The 19,202-nt window shown below is 47.5% G+C and overlaps 2 protein-coding genes across 3 annotated transcripts in view; one reads left to right on the top strand and one right to left on the bottom strand.

Annotated features, from left to right (window-relative positions):
* LOC133359534 (uncharacterized) overlaps positions 1–19,202 on the bottom strand; it is a 159,405-nt gene that overhangs the window by 125,105 nt on the left and 15,098 nt on the right. The gene's annotated exons all lie outside the window — the stretch shown is intronic.
* LOC133359540 (aerolysin-like protein) lies at positions 4,038–18,570 on the top strand. 2 transcript variants are annotated; one of them, XM_061577978.1, is made up of 9 exons: positions 4,038–4,234; positions 6,078–6,224; positions 8,653–8,731; positions 9,083–9,211; positions 10,554–10,691; positions 12,104–12,214; positions 13,769–13,861; positions 14,867–15,009; positions 17,126–18,570. In XM_061577978.1, exons 2-9 carry the CDS (start codon positions 6,174–6,176, stop codon positions 18,074–18,076), a joined length of 1,695 nt encoding a protein of 564 aa, XP_061433962.1. In that variant the 5' UTR covers positions 4,038–4,234; positions 6,078–6,173; the 3' UTR covers positions 18,077–18,570. The 2 variants fall into 2 exon arrangements, with proteins under 2 accessions (XP_061433962.1, XP_061433963.1); XM_061577979.1 differs by lacking the exons at positions 4,038–4,234; positions 8,653–8,731 and having other exon boundaries at positions 6,119–6,224.

Raw genomic sequence — 19,202 nt, 5'->3', positions numbered from 1 at the left:
CACGTCCTTCATCTCGAGTGTGCAACAATAAGAACTGTCTAGACCAGTGGAGGAGATCCACAGGAGTGGAAGGATGCCCTGGTGGTCCCCCTCTTGAAGAAGGTGGACCGCACAGACTGTAACAACTACAGGGGCATCTCACTCCTCAGTGTGCCCTCAAAGATCCTGGCAAGGATTGTTCAACATCTCCTTGTCAGGCACGCTGAGGAGAGGCTTGCTGAGCCCCAATCTGGTTTTGAGAAAGGGCGGTCCTGCACGGATGCCATATTTTCTGTCCGTCTGCTACAGCAGAGGTGTAGGGAATTCCCACAAGACCTACATCTCTGCTTTATTGACCTGGTCAAGGCCTATTATACCATCAGTAGGCCTGGGCTCTGGGTTGTTCTTCGTGCTTTCGGAGTCCCTGACCCGCTGCTTACGATCATTAAGGACCTTCACCATGGTGAGCGGGCCCGGGTAAAACTATGTGGCCGGGAGTCGGAGCCACTCCCTGTACATCTTGGGGTGCGACAGGGATGTCCTCTGGCTCCCACATTATTTAACATCTATTTTGACCACGTAGTTCGTGAAGCCTTCAATTGCTGTATGGGAGGAATTTCCATCTGGTACAGATACAATGGGAGGCTGATCGATGCCCAGGTGCAATCAAGGGATGGCTCCCTATTGGTCAACCACGTTATGTATGCCGATGATCTGGTAATTGCTGCTCACTCAGCGGAGGAGTTGGAGGCGCTGCTGCTGAACCTGGAGCTTGCCACTAAGAGGTGGGGCTTTACCATCAGCCCCACCAAAACTAAGCACCTGCCTGGATATTTTGTACCATCGGACACTCCACCCCCACAACTCCCAATTGGTGATAGGGCAGTTGTAGAAAGAGTGGAGAGTTTCCCATACCTGGGCAGTGTGCTCATGACCGGTTGCGTAACGCTTCGTGGAAGCTACCTGGTCTGTCGCTCCACACAAAGCTTCAGGTCTTCTCGGCCACAGTCATGCCCTTCTCTATGATTGCAAAACGTGGACCCCCCCCTAATGGAACATCTTCGCCGGTTAGAAACATTTAGGCTGTCCTGCCTACGATCCATCCTGGGTTTAACCAGGCAGGATTGTGTGAAGAGCTCACACATCCTTAAAGATCTGGACAAAGTCCCAATGGTGAGCTCCTCTGGCAGGCAGGGCTGCATTGGCTGGGTCATGTAGCCCGCATGTCCAGCCACCGCATGCCTAAACAAGTTTTGTTCAGCCGGATAGATGGGGCTAAACAGGCACGGCATGGGCTGGAGAAGTGATGTGGTACAGGAAGATCAGCCTCTGTGGAGGAGGCTTGTGAAGGATGCTATTAGGCAGTCGGATGCAGTCGCCCTCCAACAACAACGGAGGGCAGAGGAGCGATGCTCACAACAATGAGCAGAGCGCCAGGTGGCTAAAGCACAGCAAGTTGGCACAGTAGGGAGCACAGGTGGCGCATTGGCTAATCATCTCAATTTGTCAACCCGTGGAACCTGGATCTGCCCCGTGACCTGCTAGCGGGCGTTCGACACTTCACTTGGTCTCAACGTGTACATATCCTGGCACAAGTTTCACTTAGTGACGAATGGCAGTTGTTTTGTTGTTGATGAGTGTGTGTGTTGGTGAGTGAGTGACTGTGGGTGACTGCCTCCCAAAAACCAACCCCTCGTCCACGTAGTGGGAGGTGGTAACAGGTGAAGTACATGATTGCCTGACAGGGCGAAGTATGGTGGGTGATTCGACCACCTGGGCCGCTTCGGTAACCATGAAGGCCTGTCTGGACGCAACCTGGAAACGCGCTGGCTAACGGGGCTCTGGTTAGCCACTTAGGCTAAGGGAGTAAAACCTGAAAACATCCCGGGTGGATATCAAGTGGCTAACGGCCCACCACGGTGGTGTGAATTAGCCACAGTCCAGATGGCCAATGGCATATGGCGGAGAAGCCTTCCAATCGTCTTGGTTTTCTGCCTCACCATTGGACCTAAGCTTGGCTCCTGGTTAAGCCCCGTGCGGTAGGCTGGTGTGCAACACACACTGCACATACATTAATTCACACACTGGCACCCTCCAGGGACACTGTGCTATCGCACCACCACACTACACACCCAAAGTCCTTGGGCGATTGGCAAGTAGCGATCGGGGCAGGCCTATGCAGCTAGAAGCTCCTAGTCACAACCCAGCACCAAGGCGGCAGCTAATAGAAGGTCGTCATGCACTCGGATTAGGGCAGGAGAGCATCCCAGCAGCTGTAGCTGTGACTGAGCAGCTCACAAGGATCCACTCTACTCACCCCAAATGGGTTAGGGGGCTAGAAAAGGTGCCCTAGCAACATCCTGTCTGGCTTACCGCGACCAGAGGGAGCATCAATAATTGTGGTCGAAACTAAAATAAATATAACCTATACATTTGTAATAAAGGTCGTTGAAGCGACATCTGGAATCCGGTCTTTATTCGTCTTTCTTTACAACCAATCCTGGTTAGCCTCTATGGAATCTTCTAGACTCCACCGTAGGCTCCCGGGACCACGCCCCTGACTCGTCTCCCCATTGGCTGTGGCTAAAGCCGGCAGGGCCAATCATCTACTTACAGATGTCACCTTCCCGTGACGTCAGGGCCACGCCCCTGACTCGTCTCCCCATTGGCTGTGGCTAAAGCCAGCAGAACCAATCCTCTACTTACAGATGTCACCTTCCCGTGACGTCAGGGCCACGCCCCTGACTCGTCTCCCCATTGGCTGTGGCTAAAGCCAGCAGAACCAATCCTCTACTTACAGATGTCACCTTCCCGTGACGTCAGGGCCACGCCCCTAGGCTTCCCCCCATTGGCTATGGACCAGGACCGGCAGAGCCAATCATCGTGACGAGTTGTGATCCGTCAGCGACCCGGATATATCCTCACATTACATATGTAATGGCAGAGATTAAGGATGAATAAAGTATAACCATAACTTGATTTTAAACTTATGTGACTGCAGGAATCCAGACTCTTTGGTTCTTTCGGTAAAGTCACGTAGATATAAAATAATAAAAAATCACGTCGTTTCGGGCGCAACACTTTACTTTTATTCTTTTCTGCGGCTGCCCAAAAAACTGGCGAATGTAACTGCCACCCTTCCTCTTGCTCATGATGACACTCGCTGTGAATGAAAGCTGACTAATAAAACTGCTTGCGCTTTAATCAAAGAAACACTAATAATGCTATTTATCATAAGCAAGTACAGCTATACACTATACTATACGAATATGCAATGAAATCTACTGTCTACAAATATTACACGTGCAGCGCAACATAAATGGTTAACACTTTACTCAGACTTCACGTGGGCTTTCTGACAAATATAACGTAATAAAGACATTAATGTTAGTTTAATACGCCCGTGAGCGCCATTGTTGGTCGCTGGCTGAATGTGCGGCTAATTAACTTTCCAAGTAACTTTTCAAATGATTGATTAGCAATCGCAAATCGGCCCGTTTTCACCAAAAACGTTTGTTTCCACTCGACAGTGTGATAGCCTACGTAACACTCATATTACATTCTAGTTTTCCAATTTTTAAAATAAATTTTAAAGTAATGAAATGGAGAGACAGGACAGTGTGTGACATTGTACCTGCCCACAGCAGTCGAACAACGGCTTCTGCTGGGGTACGGCAACACAACTTGGACAAACCACACACAGAACTGCAGTACACCGTAATACTAAAACTGAGAGTTATAATAATGGCAATTAGTTATGATTATGATTATATTTGCTCATGATTATTTCGGACGGTGGTGCGTGGTTGCCTGTCGTAGCATAGCAATTATTTAAATATATCTATTTTATCAATATATTGGGGCGGACATTTTGAGCATATTTGAATATTGGGTGGGATGTGTGTCCCCCGGGTATCGGGTACCCGGTTTCCCGCCCGGCCGCCTTTGTCTTCCCAAAATGGCGACGTTTACTACGCCAGACAACACACACACCATGGAACCAGGTACACTCTTACCCCCTCCCTTCCCCCCTGGCTCGGGGTACAAACTGAAAGAGGAAGTAGGAGGCCGCTTGCTCGCTCGCTCTGTCTATCTGTGTCTGTGTCTCTCTGTGTCTGTCTCCCTGTCTCTCGCTTTATTCCGAGGTATAGATAGAGGCATGTGAGGGGTGAGACAGCGGGATGGAGACACCTGGAGCTTAAACTCCGTCCGTGGAAGAGGAACTTCGCTCGTCGCGTTTGTGCTCTCATTTGTGGTGAGTATCTGTGTGGGAATCTGTGGTGAATTTGCGAGTATCTGTGGAGAGTTTGTGTGTGTCTATAGGTCTCTCTCTGTGTGTATGGGTATTTGTAGCGAGTCTCTGTGTGGGAATCTGTGATGGGAACTGTGGTGAGTTTGTGCGTGTCTGTGGGCATCTGTGTGAGTTTATGGGTCTCTCTCTGTGTGGGTGTTTATGGTGAGTCAATGTGTCGGAATCTGTGATAAGAATCTGTGGTGAGTTTGTGGGTATCTGTGGTGAGTTTGTGTGTGTCTGTGGGCCTCTGTGTGAATCTATGGGTCTGTGTGTGTGTGTGGGTATTTGTAGTGAGTCTGTGTGGGAATCTGTGATGAGTTTGTGCGGGTCTGTGGGTCTCCGAGTCTGTGAATCTCTGTGTGGGTCTGTGGGTCTCTGTGTCTGTGAGTCTCTGTGTGGGTATGTGGGTCTCTTTGTGGGTCTCTGTGTAGGTCTGTTGGTCTCTGTGTCTGTGAGTCTCTGTGTGGGTCTCTGTGTGAGTCTGTGGGTCTCTGTGTCTGTGGGTCTCTGTGTGGGTTTGTGGGTCTCTGTGTCTGTGAGTCTCTGTGTGTGTCTGTAGGTCTCTGTGTCTGTGAGTCTCTGTGTGGGTCTCTGTGTGAGTCTGTGGGTCTCTGTGTCTGTGGGTCTCTGTGTGCCTGTGAGTGTTTGTGAGTCTATGAGTCTCTATGTGAGGGCCCAAACTGTACATGAGGGGGTGGGTGGCTAGCACCACACCCGGCCGCCTTTGTCTCCCTAGTGGCGATGTTTTCTACACGTGTACCGGCAGAGTGGAGGAACTGGGACAAGGGTCACAGTAGCCCTCATCGAGAGGCCCCTGGAACCCTCGAGTGGGTTCGAGACATGGTTGACCGATAGGGAGCCATCCCTTGACCGCACACCCGGGTATCGATCAGCCTCCCATTGTATCTGTACCAGATGGAAATTCCTCCGGTACAGCCATCGAAGGCTTCACGAACTACGTGGTCGAAATAGATGTTAAATAATGTGGGAGACAGAGGACATCTCTGTCGCACCCCAAGGTGAACAGGGAATAGACTCCGACTCCTGGCCACGTAGTTTAATCTGGGCCCGCTCACCATCATGAAGGTCAAATTTCGATTTAAAGCTTGCCTTTAAATCAGTCTCCTGCCCCGAGTAGAGGACTGTCCACCCCTCTTGGTGGCAGGATCTCGATCCAGTCCACCGGACCTCCTGAATACCACAGAGATCCAGGCAGTACCGGTCCAGCTCCTGACAGAGGAGTGGCAGCCTCTGCTCCACAGTGAGCGTTTGAACATTCCACGTGGCCACCCGCAGTGGCTTTTTGCTGCTTCTGGAGGAACCCCGAGGGTGACGATTCAGTCTCCTGGCTCCGCCAAATGGGGTTTGGCCAGGAGATGTCATAGACGCCTATTCCCATGGGGCCTCCGGCACAAGCTTTGTTTGATAATTTTTCCCATGGTATCGTGGTAATTTATTTGAAGTTGGAGGGGTTACCAGCCCCTCGCACCCATCCAGAGCCCTTTTGGCCGCTGCGTTGGCTAAGAACGCTATGAAGGGAATGGGCAATCTAAATTGGCCCTCCCGCCAGGGCACTGCTCACCACAGCGTTACCGTCCGGCACCAACGATGAGGTAGGGGTTTTTTGCCAGACCACACAGACACACACGCAGACACCACACACACGCAGACACCACACACACACAGACACACACACAGACACACACATACGGGGTGGCACTCACGGAACCGTGCGAAATGAAAACACAGCAATAACTCAAGGGGCCTCTTTGCGATCTCGTGGTGTGCGCGGTGCGTTGCTCAGGAGATACGAATTGAAGATGCCCATCGGATCATCATCATTATAAGAAGAAGAGGAAGTTGGTGGTTGGTGCTTGTGGTGGTCTCCGAACGGGGGAAGATGCTCACGTCAGTGCTGGCGCTGTGCTGCTGTGCCGGATTGGTGGCTGCGGTAAGAGAAGGGGTGGAGGGGTTGATGATCATGATGATGATGGTCACTGCTATCAGTAGGTGACCTTCATCATCATCATCATGGGCACCACGGTGGTGAGGGAAATGTTAACTCCCTCTCCTGGTGTACAAGAGGTTCGATCCCATGACCCTGACGATGCCTGCTGCTGCTGTATATTTGAAGTCTGCGTCTCTCTCTCTCCCCGTGGTAGTCACTGCGTGGATTCTAGCCACACCCGGTTAGATAAAAGTAAGCCACCAAAACTAAGCGCCTGCCTGGGTATTTTGTTCCATCGGACACTCCACCCCCACAACTCCCAATTGGTGATGAGGCAATTGAGAGAGTGGAGAATTTCCGATTCCTGGGCAGTGTGCTCATGAGCAGTTCCGGTTTGACAGCAGAGGTCTCACTCCGAATCAGTCGAGCTGCATTATCTTTGCATCGGTTGCATAACGTTTTGTGGAAGCTACCGAATCTGTCGCTCCGCACGAAGCTTCAAGTCTTCTCGGCCACAGTCATTCCCTCCCTTCTCTACGCTTGCAAAACGTGGATCCCCCAAATGGAAGATCTTTTCTGGTTAGAAACATTTAGGCTGGCCTCCCTACGATCCATCATGGGTTTAACCAGGCTAGTTTGTTTGAGGAGCTCACAGATCTTGACAAAGTCCCATCGGTGAGCACCTCCGGCAGGCAAGGCTGCGTTGGCTGGGCTATGTAGCCCGCATGCCCAATCACCACATGCCCAAACAGCTTTTGTTCGGCTGGATCGAGGGGGCTAAACGGGCGCGGCACGGGCTAGAGAAGAGATTTAGTGACATGGTACAGGAGGATGTGGAGCTGAGTGGTCTTGCCGATGACTGGTACCAGCGGTGTCAAGATCGGCCTCTGTGGAGGAGGCTCGTGAAGGACGCTACTGGGCAGTTGGAGGCAGTCGCCCTCCAACAACAACAGAGGGCGGAGGAGCGACGCTCATAACAACGAGCGGAGTGCCGGGTGGCTAAAGCACAGCAAGTTGGCACCTTAGGGGGCACAGGTGGTGCATCAGCCAGTCATCTCGGTCATCTCAGCCAGTCGACCCGTGGCACCTGCTGGGTCTGCCCCGTGACCTCCTCGACACTTCACGTGGCCTCAAGGTGCACATGGCCTGACACAAGCGTCGTGGTGACATCACCGCCACTTAGTGGCGAATGTCAGTTGTTGTGGTATCTGAGTGTGTGAGTGGTAGTGTAGCGGTGTGCGCGCTGCCCTATGAACCTGGCGACCCGGGTTCAATTCCCACTCATGTCGAATGAGTACCTGGTGCGATGTGTAAACATCGCCACTGGGGAGACAGAGGCGGTTGGGTGCGGTGCTGGCCATCCACCCCCTCGTATGCTGTGCTGGCCTTCAAAGATACTCGCTAACAGCCCTTGCCCTAACAGTCTATTAAGGCTTTATGGGGATCTTTGTCTTCGTCTTTGTGTATTTGTCTGTGTGTCTGTGTGTGTCTGTGTGTATATATCTATGTGTATTTGTGTATGTGTATTTGTTTGCGTGTGTTTGGGAGTGGTAATGCAGTAGCGGTTATTGCTACGCTACAAACCCGGAATCCCGAATTCTATTCCCACTCACGGCCACTAACACCAGTGGTAGCGATTATCTGAACCAGTCCTGGGCTTCCCCTAGGTCGACTCAGCCTCAAATGAGTGCCTGGTGCGATGGTGTATTTACACCACCACTGGGGGAGACAAAGGCAGCCGGGCGTGGTGCTGGCCACCCACCCCCTCTGTGTGTGCCACAGTGCCGGTAGCATATACGAGGGATCTTCGTCCTTGTTTTTGCATTGATGACGACGATGATGATGGAGTGTGATGACCTCATACAAATGTAATGTAAGGATATATCCGGCTCACTGACGTATCACAACTCGTCATGATGATTGGCTCTGCCGGTCCTGGTCTATAGCCAATGGGGGGAAGCCTAGGGGCGTGGCCCTGACGTAATGGAAAGGTGACAGCTGTAAGGATTGGTTCTGCTGGCTTTGGCCACAGCCAATGGGGAGATGAGTCAGGGGCGTGGTCCCGGGAGCTTACGAGGGAGCCTGGAATATTCCATGGAGGCTAACCAGGATTGGTGGAAACGTACCACGTGACCCGGGTATTAAATAGGGGTGGAGACGAACGACACGTGGTCAGAACGGGAAGGAACGGAGGAAGGGGGCCACGCGGGAGCGGGGCTCCGGGTTGCCACGTGGCAGTGCGTCTCTATCTCTCCCTTTCACGCTGTCTGTCAGCAGCGTGAAGGAAAGCTGTAATACAAGTTGAATAAAAAACGGATTCCAGAAGTCGCCTCAACGAGCTTTATTACACAAACAAAGTTACATACTCACGTAAAAAAAAACACAAAAAAACAAGCTCTAAGCCAATGCAACCCTTTTCTGTCACCCACAGACACCAACAGAGTATCTGTGTCCTCATGGATTCCACCAGGTGGTAGAAATTGGCCTTTGTTGTGAGCAGTGCAAGCCAGGTAAGGGCAGAGCCAAAAACGAAATCGTGCAGTCATAGCATTAAAGTAAAGCAGCGCTGTCGTAGACAAAAATAAAGTTACCGTTTTTGAGGCGTGCATTTGTGAGCAATGGTGGCTAGAGAGATGTTAACTACCTCGCCTGGTATACAGGAGGTTATGGCTTCGATTCCCTGACCCTGACGATGCGCTGCTGATGTGTATTTGGAGTCTGCATCTCTCTCTCTCGATGCAGTCAGTCGCATTGAGTTCCAGGCACGATTCGTGGATAGCCAAATTCGTGAATAACGAGATGGATGATGATGATGATGATGTTTGTTTGTTTGTACCTTTTGCATCTCTCGTCTCTTGCAGGGCAATTCGTTGAGAATGGATGCACGGAAAACAATGGCCCCACGACCTGTAGGGAATGTCCTAACGGATACTACACGGCCGTAGAAAACTACCTATCAACATGTTTGAAATGCAGGAGCTGTGAGAAAGGTAACAACCACTTCTCTCGCGTCTTTATCAATGAGAATTGGCGTTCCTCTAAATGTCCGATTTAAATATACCGAAGCGTAAACTAGTATAGTGTGTAGTAGTGTGTAGTAGTGTAGTGTATAGTAGTGCAGTGTATAGTAGTGTGTAGTAGTGTGTAGTAGTGTAGTGTGTTGTAGTGTAGTGTGTAGTAGTGAAGTGTAGTGTGTAGTAATGTAGTGTGTAGTAGTGTAGTCTATAGTAGTGTATTGTAGTATGTAGTAGTATGCAGTACTGTATAGTAGTGTAGTGTGTAGTAGTGTAGTGTATAATAGTGTAATGGTGTTGTGTATAGTAGTGCTGTATAGTTTAGTGTATAGTTTAGTGAATAGTGTAGTGTATTGTGCAGTGTATAGTAGTGTATAGTGTAGTGTATGGTGTAGTGCATAGTGTAGTGTATAGTGTAGTGAATAGTTTAGTGTATGGTGTAGTGTATGGTGTAGTATACGGTGTAGTGTATGGTGTAGTGTATGGTGTAGTGAATAGTGTAGTGTATGGTGTAGTGTATGTATGTTGAACTTCTTTCGCACCTTACATAGCCAACCGCGGCTCATTGGGAGGTGGCGGGAAATCTGGCGTTGGATGACCGCGAAGCTTTACCAACACCACCACCAGCACCTCCAGCACTCCTCCATAAATTCTCTAGGCTAGGAAAGAACGGCAAATGTTGAATTGTTAAAATCCCAAAATACAGGGTTTTTTGGGGGGTTAGATCACGTAAATATAATGTCGTTAAACCCGCCACCAACCGACACGGCCAATTATTAAGGTTTGTCACGTAAACAGAACGTGCCAATTCGTGACTAGTACAGCACTAGTGTATAGTGTAGTTCAAAATAGTATAGTGTATAGTAGTGTAGTGTATACTGTCGTGTATAGAAGTCTTATTAGTGTATTGTATAGTGTAGTGTATAGTAGTTTAGTGTAAAGTGTAGTGTATAGTGTAGTGTATAGTGTAGTGTGTAGTGTATAGTGTAGTGTATAATGTAGTGTGTAGTGTAGTGTATAGCGTAGTGTATTTTAGTGTATAGTAGCGTATAGTGTAGTGTATAGTGTAGTGTATAGTGTAGTGTGTAGTCCACCTGTTTCGTTCCTTAAATAGAGGTGTAGATGTGATGAACTGCGTGTGGTATTACCTGCGAGTTGTTATCTCCTTCGCCTGGTATGCAGGAGGTCGTGGGTTCGATCCCGTGGCCCTGACGATGCCTGCTGCTGTATATTTTCTGTCTGCGTCTCTCTCTCTTTCACCGTGGTGGTCAACACATGGATTTTTCTTTGTTTTTTCCACCCATGTCTCCCTGTACAGACGAGGAAGTTGTCCAGTCTTGCACCGAGAGCTCCAATACGCTGTGCCGATGTAAAGCCGGTTTCCATGAAGCAAATGATGGGCTCTGCGTACAAGATCCAAGCAATGCAACGCCAACTCCGACCGGTGCACCCAGTGGTAAAACGAACACAGGCTGAGGTCCCCATGCTCACGGTGGCTTAGTTAGATGTTGACTATCTCGCCTGGTGTGCAGGAGGTCGTGGGTTTTATCCGCAACCCTGATGCTTGTTGCCACGATGTTAGTTTGATGCTAGCGCCTCTGATGATCACAGTTGGCTAAGAACGTTGCAAAATAAATTCAACGCACATACATACACAGAGACCCAAAGACACCAATAGACCCACATAGAGACACCCATATTGATTCCCATATTACTACAGTCGGCTACGTACGGTGAAAAAGAAGTTCACCGCACGTACACACATACACCCCCTCACTCACCCACCCACCCACTCACCCACACGCGTTGTGCGGAAGCGGTTTCGGCGTTAATTTGATTTACCATGAGAGGCTTGGATAGCAGTAGTAGCAGCAGCAGCAGAAGCAGCCCTTGTTTTGTTATGAAGACGTCGTTACTCGCCGCAGAGAGAGATAGAGAACTGCAGCGACATGAACCGGCTGCAGCACTTGACGATACAAAAGTAATATTTAAAAATTTTGTCTTTCACTTCCGGTTTCCATTTCGGATGACGTACACACACACATACACACACGCGCGCGTCGAAATGTACACCAAGTCATGTCATGTGCATAATCAGAAATGGAACGGGAAGGCACACTGATGATGTACACCCCGTCACGTACGTCATCGGAAACTAAATGAAATTGGGAGACGAACTTACGACGTACATCCACGTTTGTGCGTCATCGGACATGTAACGGAATGTGAAGACAAACCGATGGACGTACGCACACCACGTCACATACGGGAGATGTTTGTTGTGATTGTTGCTGCATTGAGATTCACCGATTGGCCGACCCGATGACACAGCTTCAGCACATTTAACTTTTGCAGAGGTCCCTAGATGATACATACAGACAGAGATCACCTGTGTAGCCTATAACACACTGTAGGGGCAAGTGCTGTTAGTAGCAAGTAACCGCGGCATCTATGAAGGCCGATGCCCGAGTGTGGTCGAGGGATGGCCTCCCCATTGGTCAACCAATTGGTCAACCAATGGGGAGCCAGAAATCTTTCTGATTGTGAGGGGGTCAAATACTTATTTCCCTCATTAAAATGCAAATCAATTTATAACATTTTTGACATGCGTTTTTCTGGATTTTGTTGTTGTTATTCTGTCTCTCACTGTTCAAATTAACCTACCATTAAAATTACAGACTGATAATTTCTTTGTCAGTGGGCAAACGTACAAAATCAGCAGGGGATCAGATACTTTTTTCCCTCACTGTACATAGACACATACACAGACATACACACGGACACATACAGAGAAACACACAGAGACAGAGAGAGACAGCGGCACACACAGACACACACACAACCCTGCGTGCTTCTCTATTCAAACAGGAGGAAGCAATACAGTGGGCATTGCGGTGGCCGTGGTTCTGCTGCTTCTGATTGTTGCTGCTGGTGCTGCTGCGTTCATTTACAAGAAGAAAGGGGGAAGATTTCCATGCGGTAAAGTAGCGACCATTTTTAAATCCTTTATATTAAGTTCACTTGCTTGCTTGCTTAGGACCGTGCAAATCTTTCGGTCGTTTTTTAACCCACTTCCCGTGATCCAATCGAGCTGACATTTTCCACACAAACTCGTTGTGTGTCACAATTAATGTTCGTGAAATTTTTTTTCCAAAATTTTACACTTTTTAGGACAAAAATATTATATTTAATTACCAATTGCTTAATGCTGCCATGCAATAATCTGACCCATAGGTGGCAGCCATCGCAAGCCAGAGGACGAGAGGATTCTAGCCGCCACGCATATAAAGGATTTATAGTGAAAAACTTTGTTTTTACGGGTTATACTTGTTATTTCTCGCATTGCACCTGTAAACCATGATCTTTATTTATGCATACACTGGAGGAGGTGAAGGAAATCCCAAAAGCCGTGAAGCTCTTCATTCACTCATGGTCCAGTAAGGGGGCGTGAGGTCATTAAGTTCAGAACCAAGTTATTTTTCGATTTAAAGCTTTCGTGACTGCAGGGATTCATCTTCTTGGTTCTTTCGGTAAAGTCATCGTAGAAGGGAAGTAATAAATTAATAAAAATAAAATAAAATAATAAAAATATCAATAAAACATATTAAAATAATAAAATAATAAAATACAATAATATTATGTTCCATTTTTATTATTTTATTTCTTCCCTTCTACGTGACTTTACCGAAAGAACCAAGAAGAAAAAACCAAGTTATTTATTTATATTTATATACTGGAGGAAATCTGATCATCTGCAAAGCTCTTCTGTTCCCACAGATGGCGCTAGTAGGTTTTTCACCGGACCAGGTCAAAGCGTGACAGAATGTGACCACCACTGGACTTGGCTGCTGCTGCTATAATTGTCTCCATGATGGTGGATCAGCCCACGTGGCTGAGCTGGTATCATTTACGATGGCCAGGTCGCTTCTGAAAAAAATTATCAGAAGCGTCTCTGTCTCACATGGTAGTCGCGTGGATTTTTCTCTCCACGTTTAGAATCAACATCACGCTTTTAAGAGTATTGGGCTGCTGATATACATATCTAGGTGATGATGATGACGATGGTAATGAGCTGCTTTGTTAAGCCCCTGTCATTTGTGTTCGCCAGGTCACGTAACTCAGTGGGGCCTTACCCAGTAAAATAAAAACAGTTTCGTTTAAGTAAAAATGAAGTATGCCAAACATCCTCGGTGGTGTGAAAGGGGCAATATCAGGGCTGCACATCCCTTTCTAAAAAATGTTACCTGCATTCATTTTCTTAGGTTTTTTCGGTAAAGTCACGTAGGTAAAAACATTAAAAAGTAAAATACTTGATACAGCTGTCGTGGCTGTGACGGTACCACCTGAAGACGGAAGCTTGTGTTGCCTCCGAAACGTCGTGATTTTTATTTTATTATACTTTTTAATGTTTTTACCTACCTGGTGACTTTACCGAAAAAAACCTAAGAATATGAATCCTTGCAGACACGAAAGCTTGAAATCTAGAATAAATTCATTCATTTTATTGTTTTTTTTCTCTCGTTCAACCTCCAGACGGGGAGCCTGGTAACCCTGATCAGCCTGGATCGACTGCATCGCCTCTTCTTACGAAGAATAAACAAAACCCTGAGGCTGTACCTTCCACAGGTCAAAATGAACAGAAATTCCATATTCCAAACATTTAATCGTTTTGAATTGCTGGAAAAAAAACCTCCAATAGATAAAAATTTAGATTTTGAAAGTAATTATGATGACGTTATTAAAATATAACACTCACACTGCTTCATGGCCTCAGGCCCCCACCCCTCTCACCAAACAACAACAATAACAGCAACAGCCGCCATTCGCCACTACGGGGCGCCACGGTGGCTAGGAGATGTTAACTCCCTCGCATGGTGGACAGGAGGTCGTGGGTTCAATCCCGACCCTGTGAGATGTGAACCCCTTTACCTGTTATACAGGAGGTCATGGGTTTGTTCCCGACCCTGTGAGATGTTAACAACCTCGTCTGGTGTACAGGAGGTTGTGGGTTCAATCCCGACCCTGTGAGATGTGAACTCCTTCACCTGTTATACAGGAGGTCGTGGGTTCGATCCCGACCCTGTGAGATGTTACCTTCCTCGCATGGTGTACAGGAGGTTGTGGGTTCGATCCCGACCCTGACGCCTGCTGCATATTTGGAAGTCTGCGTCGTCTCTTTCTCTCTCTTCATGTATTTTGTCCAGGTCCTTGGGTTTTTCCCCTCCACATTTAGAATCAACATCGTCGCCCATTGAGATTATTTGGATTACTTTGCTGATATTAACGTCCGAATGATATCGGACATTGTATTGAGCTGCTATCATTTGTGATAGGCCTGGTCGCTTGTAAAAAATTTTTTGTAAATTTCCTCAGTGGAAATTTGCCTGGTAGGATGGGTGCATTGTTTGGTGTTGTGTATTTGTCTTTGTTTGGGTGATTTGTTTACCTGTCCTGTACTTTGTACTCCTATCGTGTTTTTTTGACTGTTGTTGTAACATTCTGACCACGTGACCACCTACCTTGACGATATGTGATCAAATAGCTTTATAGCCGATCGGATTCCTCCTGAGGTATGCAATATAATATTCAATATTCTGATTCTCGTGATTATTTTTTTCTTGAACTTTGCAGATTCAATCGAAGTAAAATTCATCAAAGACAACCGCGCCGAGGTCGTGCGCATCGTCTGCGACGATCCGGGCAGCTTGCTGGGCGAGGTGGAATCGCTGGGATACGCAGATGTGCACAGCAGAGCCATTGCTCAGAAAAACAAGGTAACTTGCAATTCAACACGATGCCCGTTGTGCAGTGTGTAGTGTATAGTAGTGTAGTCTGTACTGTACAGTAGTGTATAGTGGTGTATAGTAGTGTAGTGTATAGTGGTGTATAGTAGTGTAGAGTATAGTGGTGTAGTGTATAGTGGTGTAGTGTATTGTAGTGTAGTCTGTACTGTACAGTAGAGTATAGTGGTGTAGTGTATAGTAGTGGAGTATATAGTGGTGTATAGTAGGGTAGTGTATAGTAGTGTAGTATATAGTGTAGTGTATAGTGGTGTATAGTAGTGTAGTGTATAGCAGTGTAGTCTGTACTGTACAGTAGTGTATAGTGGTGTATATTCTTAGGTTTTTTCGGTTAAGTCACGTAAGTAAAACATCACTATTTTAATTTACTTCACCGAGTGTTAACATCCCCACGTGCAGTCTTTGATCACCGCTCACCCTCCGTCCCGACACGTTTCCATTCATTGTGTTGAGCACTGCGTGATGTCTTTGATCATCGCTCACCCTCCGTCCCGACACGTCTCCATTCATTGTGTTGAGCGCTGCGTGCAGTCTTTGATCGCCGCTCACCCTCCCTCCCGATACGTTTCCATTCATTGTGTTGAGCACTGCGTGCAGGTTTTGATCACTGCTCCTCCTCCCTCCCGATACGTTTCCATTCATTGGCTACCACAGTCTGATAAGCTCTCCACCCCCCCTCTCCACCTCCCTTCAACTTGCTTATAAGGGATTACATCTTGAATCATTGCTTCACTTGATGCAGCTAATTCGGCTGTGACGGTCCCACCTGATGACGGAGACTTGTGTTGCCTCCGAAACGTCGTGATTTTTTTTTTTGATGTTTTACTTACGTGACTTAACCGAAAAAACCTAAGAATATGAATCTTTGCAGTCACGAAAGCTTCAAATCTAGAAATATAGTGGTGTATATTAGTGTAGGGCAGGGGTCGGCAACCAAAATAACAAGAAGAGCCATTTCTTTCCAATTCGGTACAAAATTCAGTATTTCAAGAGCCGCAATGCATCTGAGTACATACTGTACATACGTACATATCGTCAAGAATGCAGCCCGTAAAGAGCCGCATGCGGCTCCGGAGCCGTAGGTTGCCGACCCCTGGTGTAGGGTATAGTGGTGTATAGTAGTGTAGAGTATAGTGGTGTAGTGTATAGTGGTGTAGTGTATTGTAGTGTATAGTAGTGTAGTGTATAGTGGTGTCTAGTAGTGTAGTCGGTACTGTACAGTAGTGTATAGTGGTGTATAGTAGTGTAGTGTATAGTGGTGTATAGTAGTGTATAGTGGTGTATAGTGGTGTAGTGTATAGTGGTGTAGTGTATTGTAGTGTAGTCTGTACTGTACAGTAGTGTATAGTGGTGTATAGTAGTGTAGTGTATAGTGGTGTAGTGTATACTGGTGTAGTGTATTGTAGTGTATAGTAGTGTAGTGTATAGTGGTGTATAGTAGTGTATAGTGGTGTATAGTGGTGAGGTGTATTGTAGTGTAGTGTATAGTGGTGTATAGTAGTGTAGTGTATAGTAGTGTAGTGTAAAGAAATGTATAGTGCAGTGTACAGTAGTATGGTATATATTGGTATAGTCTATAGTAGCATAGTATATAGTATTAAAGTTAATAGTAGTGTAGTGTATAGTAGTGTATAGTGTAGTGTATAGTAGTGTAGTGTATAGTTGTGTAGTATATATTGTTGTAGTGTATAGTAGTGTAGTTGATAGTAGTGTACATTAGCATAGTGTATAGTGTAGTGTATAGTAGTGTCGTGTATAGGAGTGTAGTGTCGAGTGTATAGTGGTGTAGTGTATGGTCTAGTGTATAGTAGTGTAGTGTATAGTGGTATGGTGTATGGTCGTGTAGTGTATCGTGATGTAGTGTTTAAAAGTGTAGTGTATAGTAGTGTATAATGTGGAGGGGGAAAAATCGGAGGACCCAGAGAAAATCCACGCAGTGAACACCATGGGGAGTGAGAGGCAGATAGAGATAGACTCTAAACATACAGCAGCAGGCATCGTAAAGGTCAATGATAAGATGTCAGCCGCAAGAGATGAGGCTTTAAACAACACTTGACACGCTCTTCCTTTGCTTCTATCTCCCTCTCAGGTTGACACCATGGCGTCCCCGTATACGCTGAAGAATATTGGTGGCCAAGGTGGAAACGCGTTCTCGTTTGACGGGCAGGAGAATGTGGCCACGCTGCAGAAGCTCTCCGTGAGCGTTGGAGGCTACCAGGTCAGGGGCGTCGAGGTGTCGCTGACGGACGGGCGCAGGAAGACATTCGGCACCATGTACTCCTCCGCTCAGGAGTTCGAATTCAAGTCGGGCGAGTTCATCACGAGCCTCTCGCTCTGGGGCAACGAGGCTGGCACGCACATGGGCGCCATCAAGTTCAGAACGAGCCACAGCCGCGAGTTCTTTGCCAACATGACGGACTTGGAGCTCAAGAACGAGTACAAGATCGACGTGGGCTCTGGCATCTGCTTGGGTGTTCAGGGCCGGGCGGGGTCCGACATCGACTCCATGGGCTTCCTCTTCATCAATGCCATAAAGTCATCGGTGATCCAGGACATGAAGTACCCGACTATGCACCAGGTTCTGCCCAAAGTGCAGATGGAGGAGATTAAAGAAATGGCGTACAAGAACGAAACCAGCGTCGGTCAGTCCTACACCTTCGAGAGCTCCAAGAAGATCACCAAAACGTCATCCTGGTCCACCACCAACAACATCGAGTCCACCTTCAGCCTGACGGTGAACGCCGGTACTCCCAAGATCGTGGAGGCGGGGAGCGGGTTCAGCTTCGCCGAGGGCATTGAGAGCAAGCACAAGGTGGAGGAGTCCGAGGAGGAGACTGATACACTCACGTTCCCAGTCTCTGTTCCGCCCCACAAGACCATCAACGTGGTCGCCAACATCGGGCACGCCAACGTCGTCCTTCCGTACACGGCCCTGCTGCGCATCACCTGCGTGAATGGCGCATTCCTTGATGCTCCCATGAATGGCGTCTACAGGGGACTCACTTACACCAAGATGGCGGCCGTCGCTACTGAGAGCTAGAGCAGCGTTTTCCAGCATCTTTGTTTTGGTGATGTTTTCGACGTGTTTTAAAGGAATATTTTTTGGCTGTGTAAAAATTTTCTTACCTATATAAGTATTGTAGTAAAGGGTTTTTACCCTTTTATCTGGTACAAAAACTGACACCTTTAGACAAGAGTATATAAGTATTTTTTTGTCTGTGTGTCTGTCCGTCTGTCTGTCTGTCTATCTGCACGGGTACCTTGTCACCTTATTAACTGTGGGGTTTACGTATCGAAAAAGCACACGGATACCACGCTGCAAGGCCGTAAGGCCGTAGCCATGGAGTCAACATTGGGGGGTACCAAATCTTCCAGGGGTTCTGGGGGTCCCCCAAAAATATTTAAAAATTCACTAACACATGGGATGGACTTTTTATTTATTATTTACAATAATGTCTAATAGTGTATTGTATTACGTTGCTCTGTTTTTTCTTTTTTTATCTTTTCTTCATTCATTGTATGTGTAATAAAGGTCGTGGAAGCGACTTCTGGAATCTGGTCTTTATTTGTCTTTCTTTACAACACTCCTTCACGCTACTGACCGACAGCGTGAGAGGGAAAGAGAGAGAGAGAGACACGCGCGGCCACGTGGCAGCCTGGACCCCCGCTCTCGCGTGGCCTCTCCCTCCGTTCGTTCCAGTTCTGACCACGTGTTGTTCGTCTCCACCCCTATTTAATACCCGGGTCACGTGGTACCTTTCAACCAATCCTGGTTAGCCTCTATGGAATCTTCTAGACTCCATCGTAGGCTCCCGGGACCACGCCCCTGACTCGTCTCCCCATTGGCTGTGGCTAAAGCCGGCAGGGCCAATCATCTACTTACAGATGCCACCTTTCCATTACGTCAGGGCCACGCCCCTGACTCGTCTCCCCATTGGCTATGGGCCAGGACCGGCAGAGCCAATTATCGTGACGAGTTGTGATCCGTCAGCGACCCGGATATATCCTCACATTACATATGTAATGGCAGAGATTAAGGATGAATAAAGTATAACCATAACTTGATTTGAAGCTTTTGTGACTGCAGGAATCCATACTCTTTGGTTCTTTCGGTAAAATTTCGATTTAAAGCTTTCGTGACTGCAGGGATTCATCTTCTTGTTTCT

The sequence above is a fragment of the Lethenteron reissneri genome, chromosome 65 (genome assembly GCF_015708825.2).
Source record: "Lethenteron reissneri isolate LAM-NWPU_2019-01 chromosome 65, ASM1570882v1, whole genome shotgun sequence".
Classification (NCBI taxonomy): domain Eukaryota; kingdom Metazoa; phylum Chordata; class Hyperoartia; order Petromyzontiformes; family Petromyzontidae; genus Lethenteron; species Lethenteron reissneri.
The sequence above is the reverse complement of the archived record's forward strand: the minus strand, read 5'-3'. Positions and strand labels throughout refer to the sequence as shown.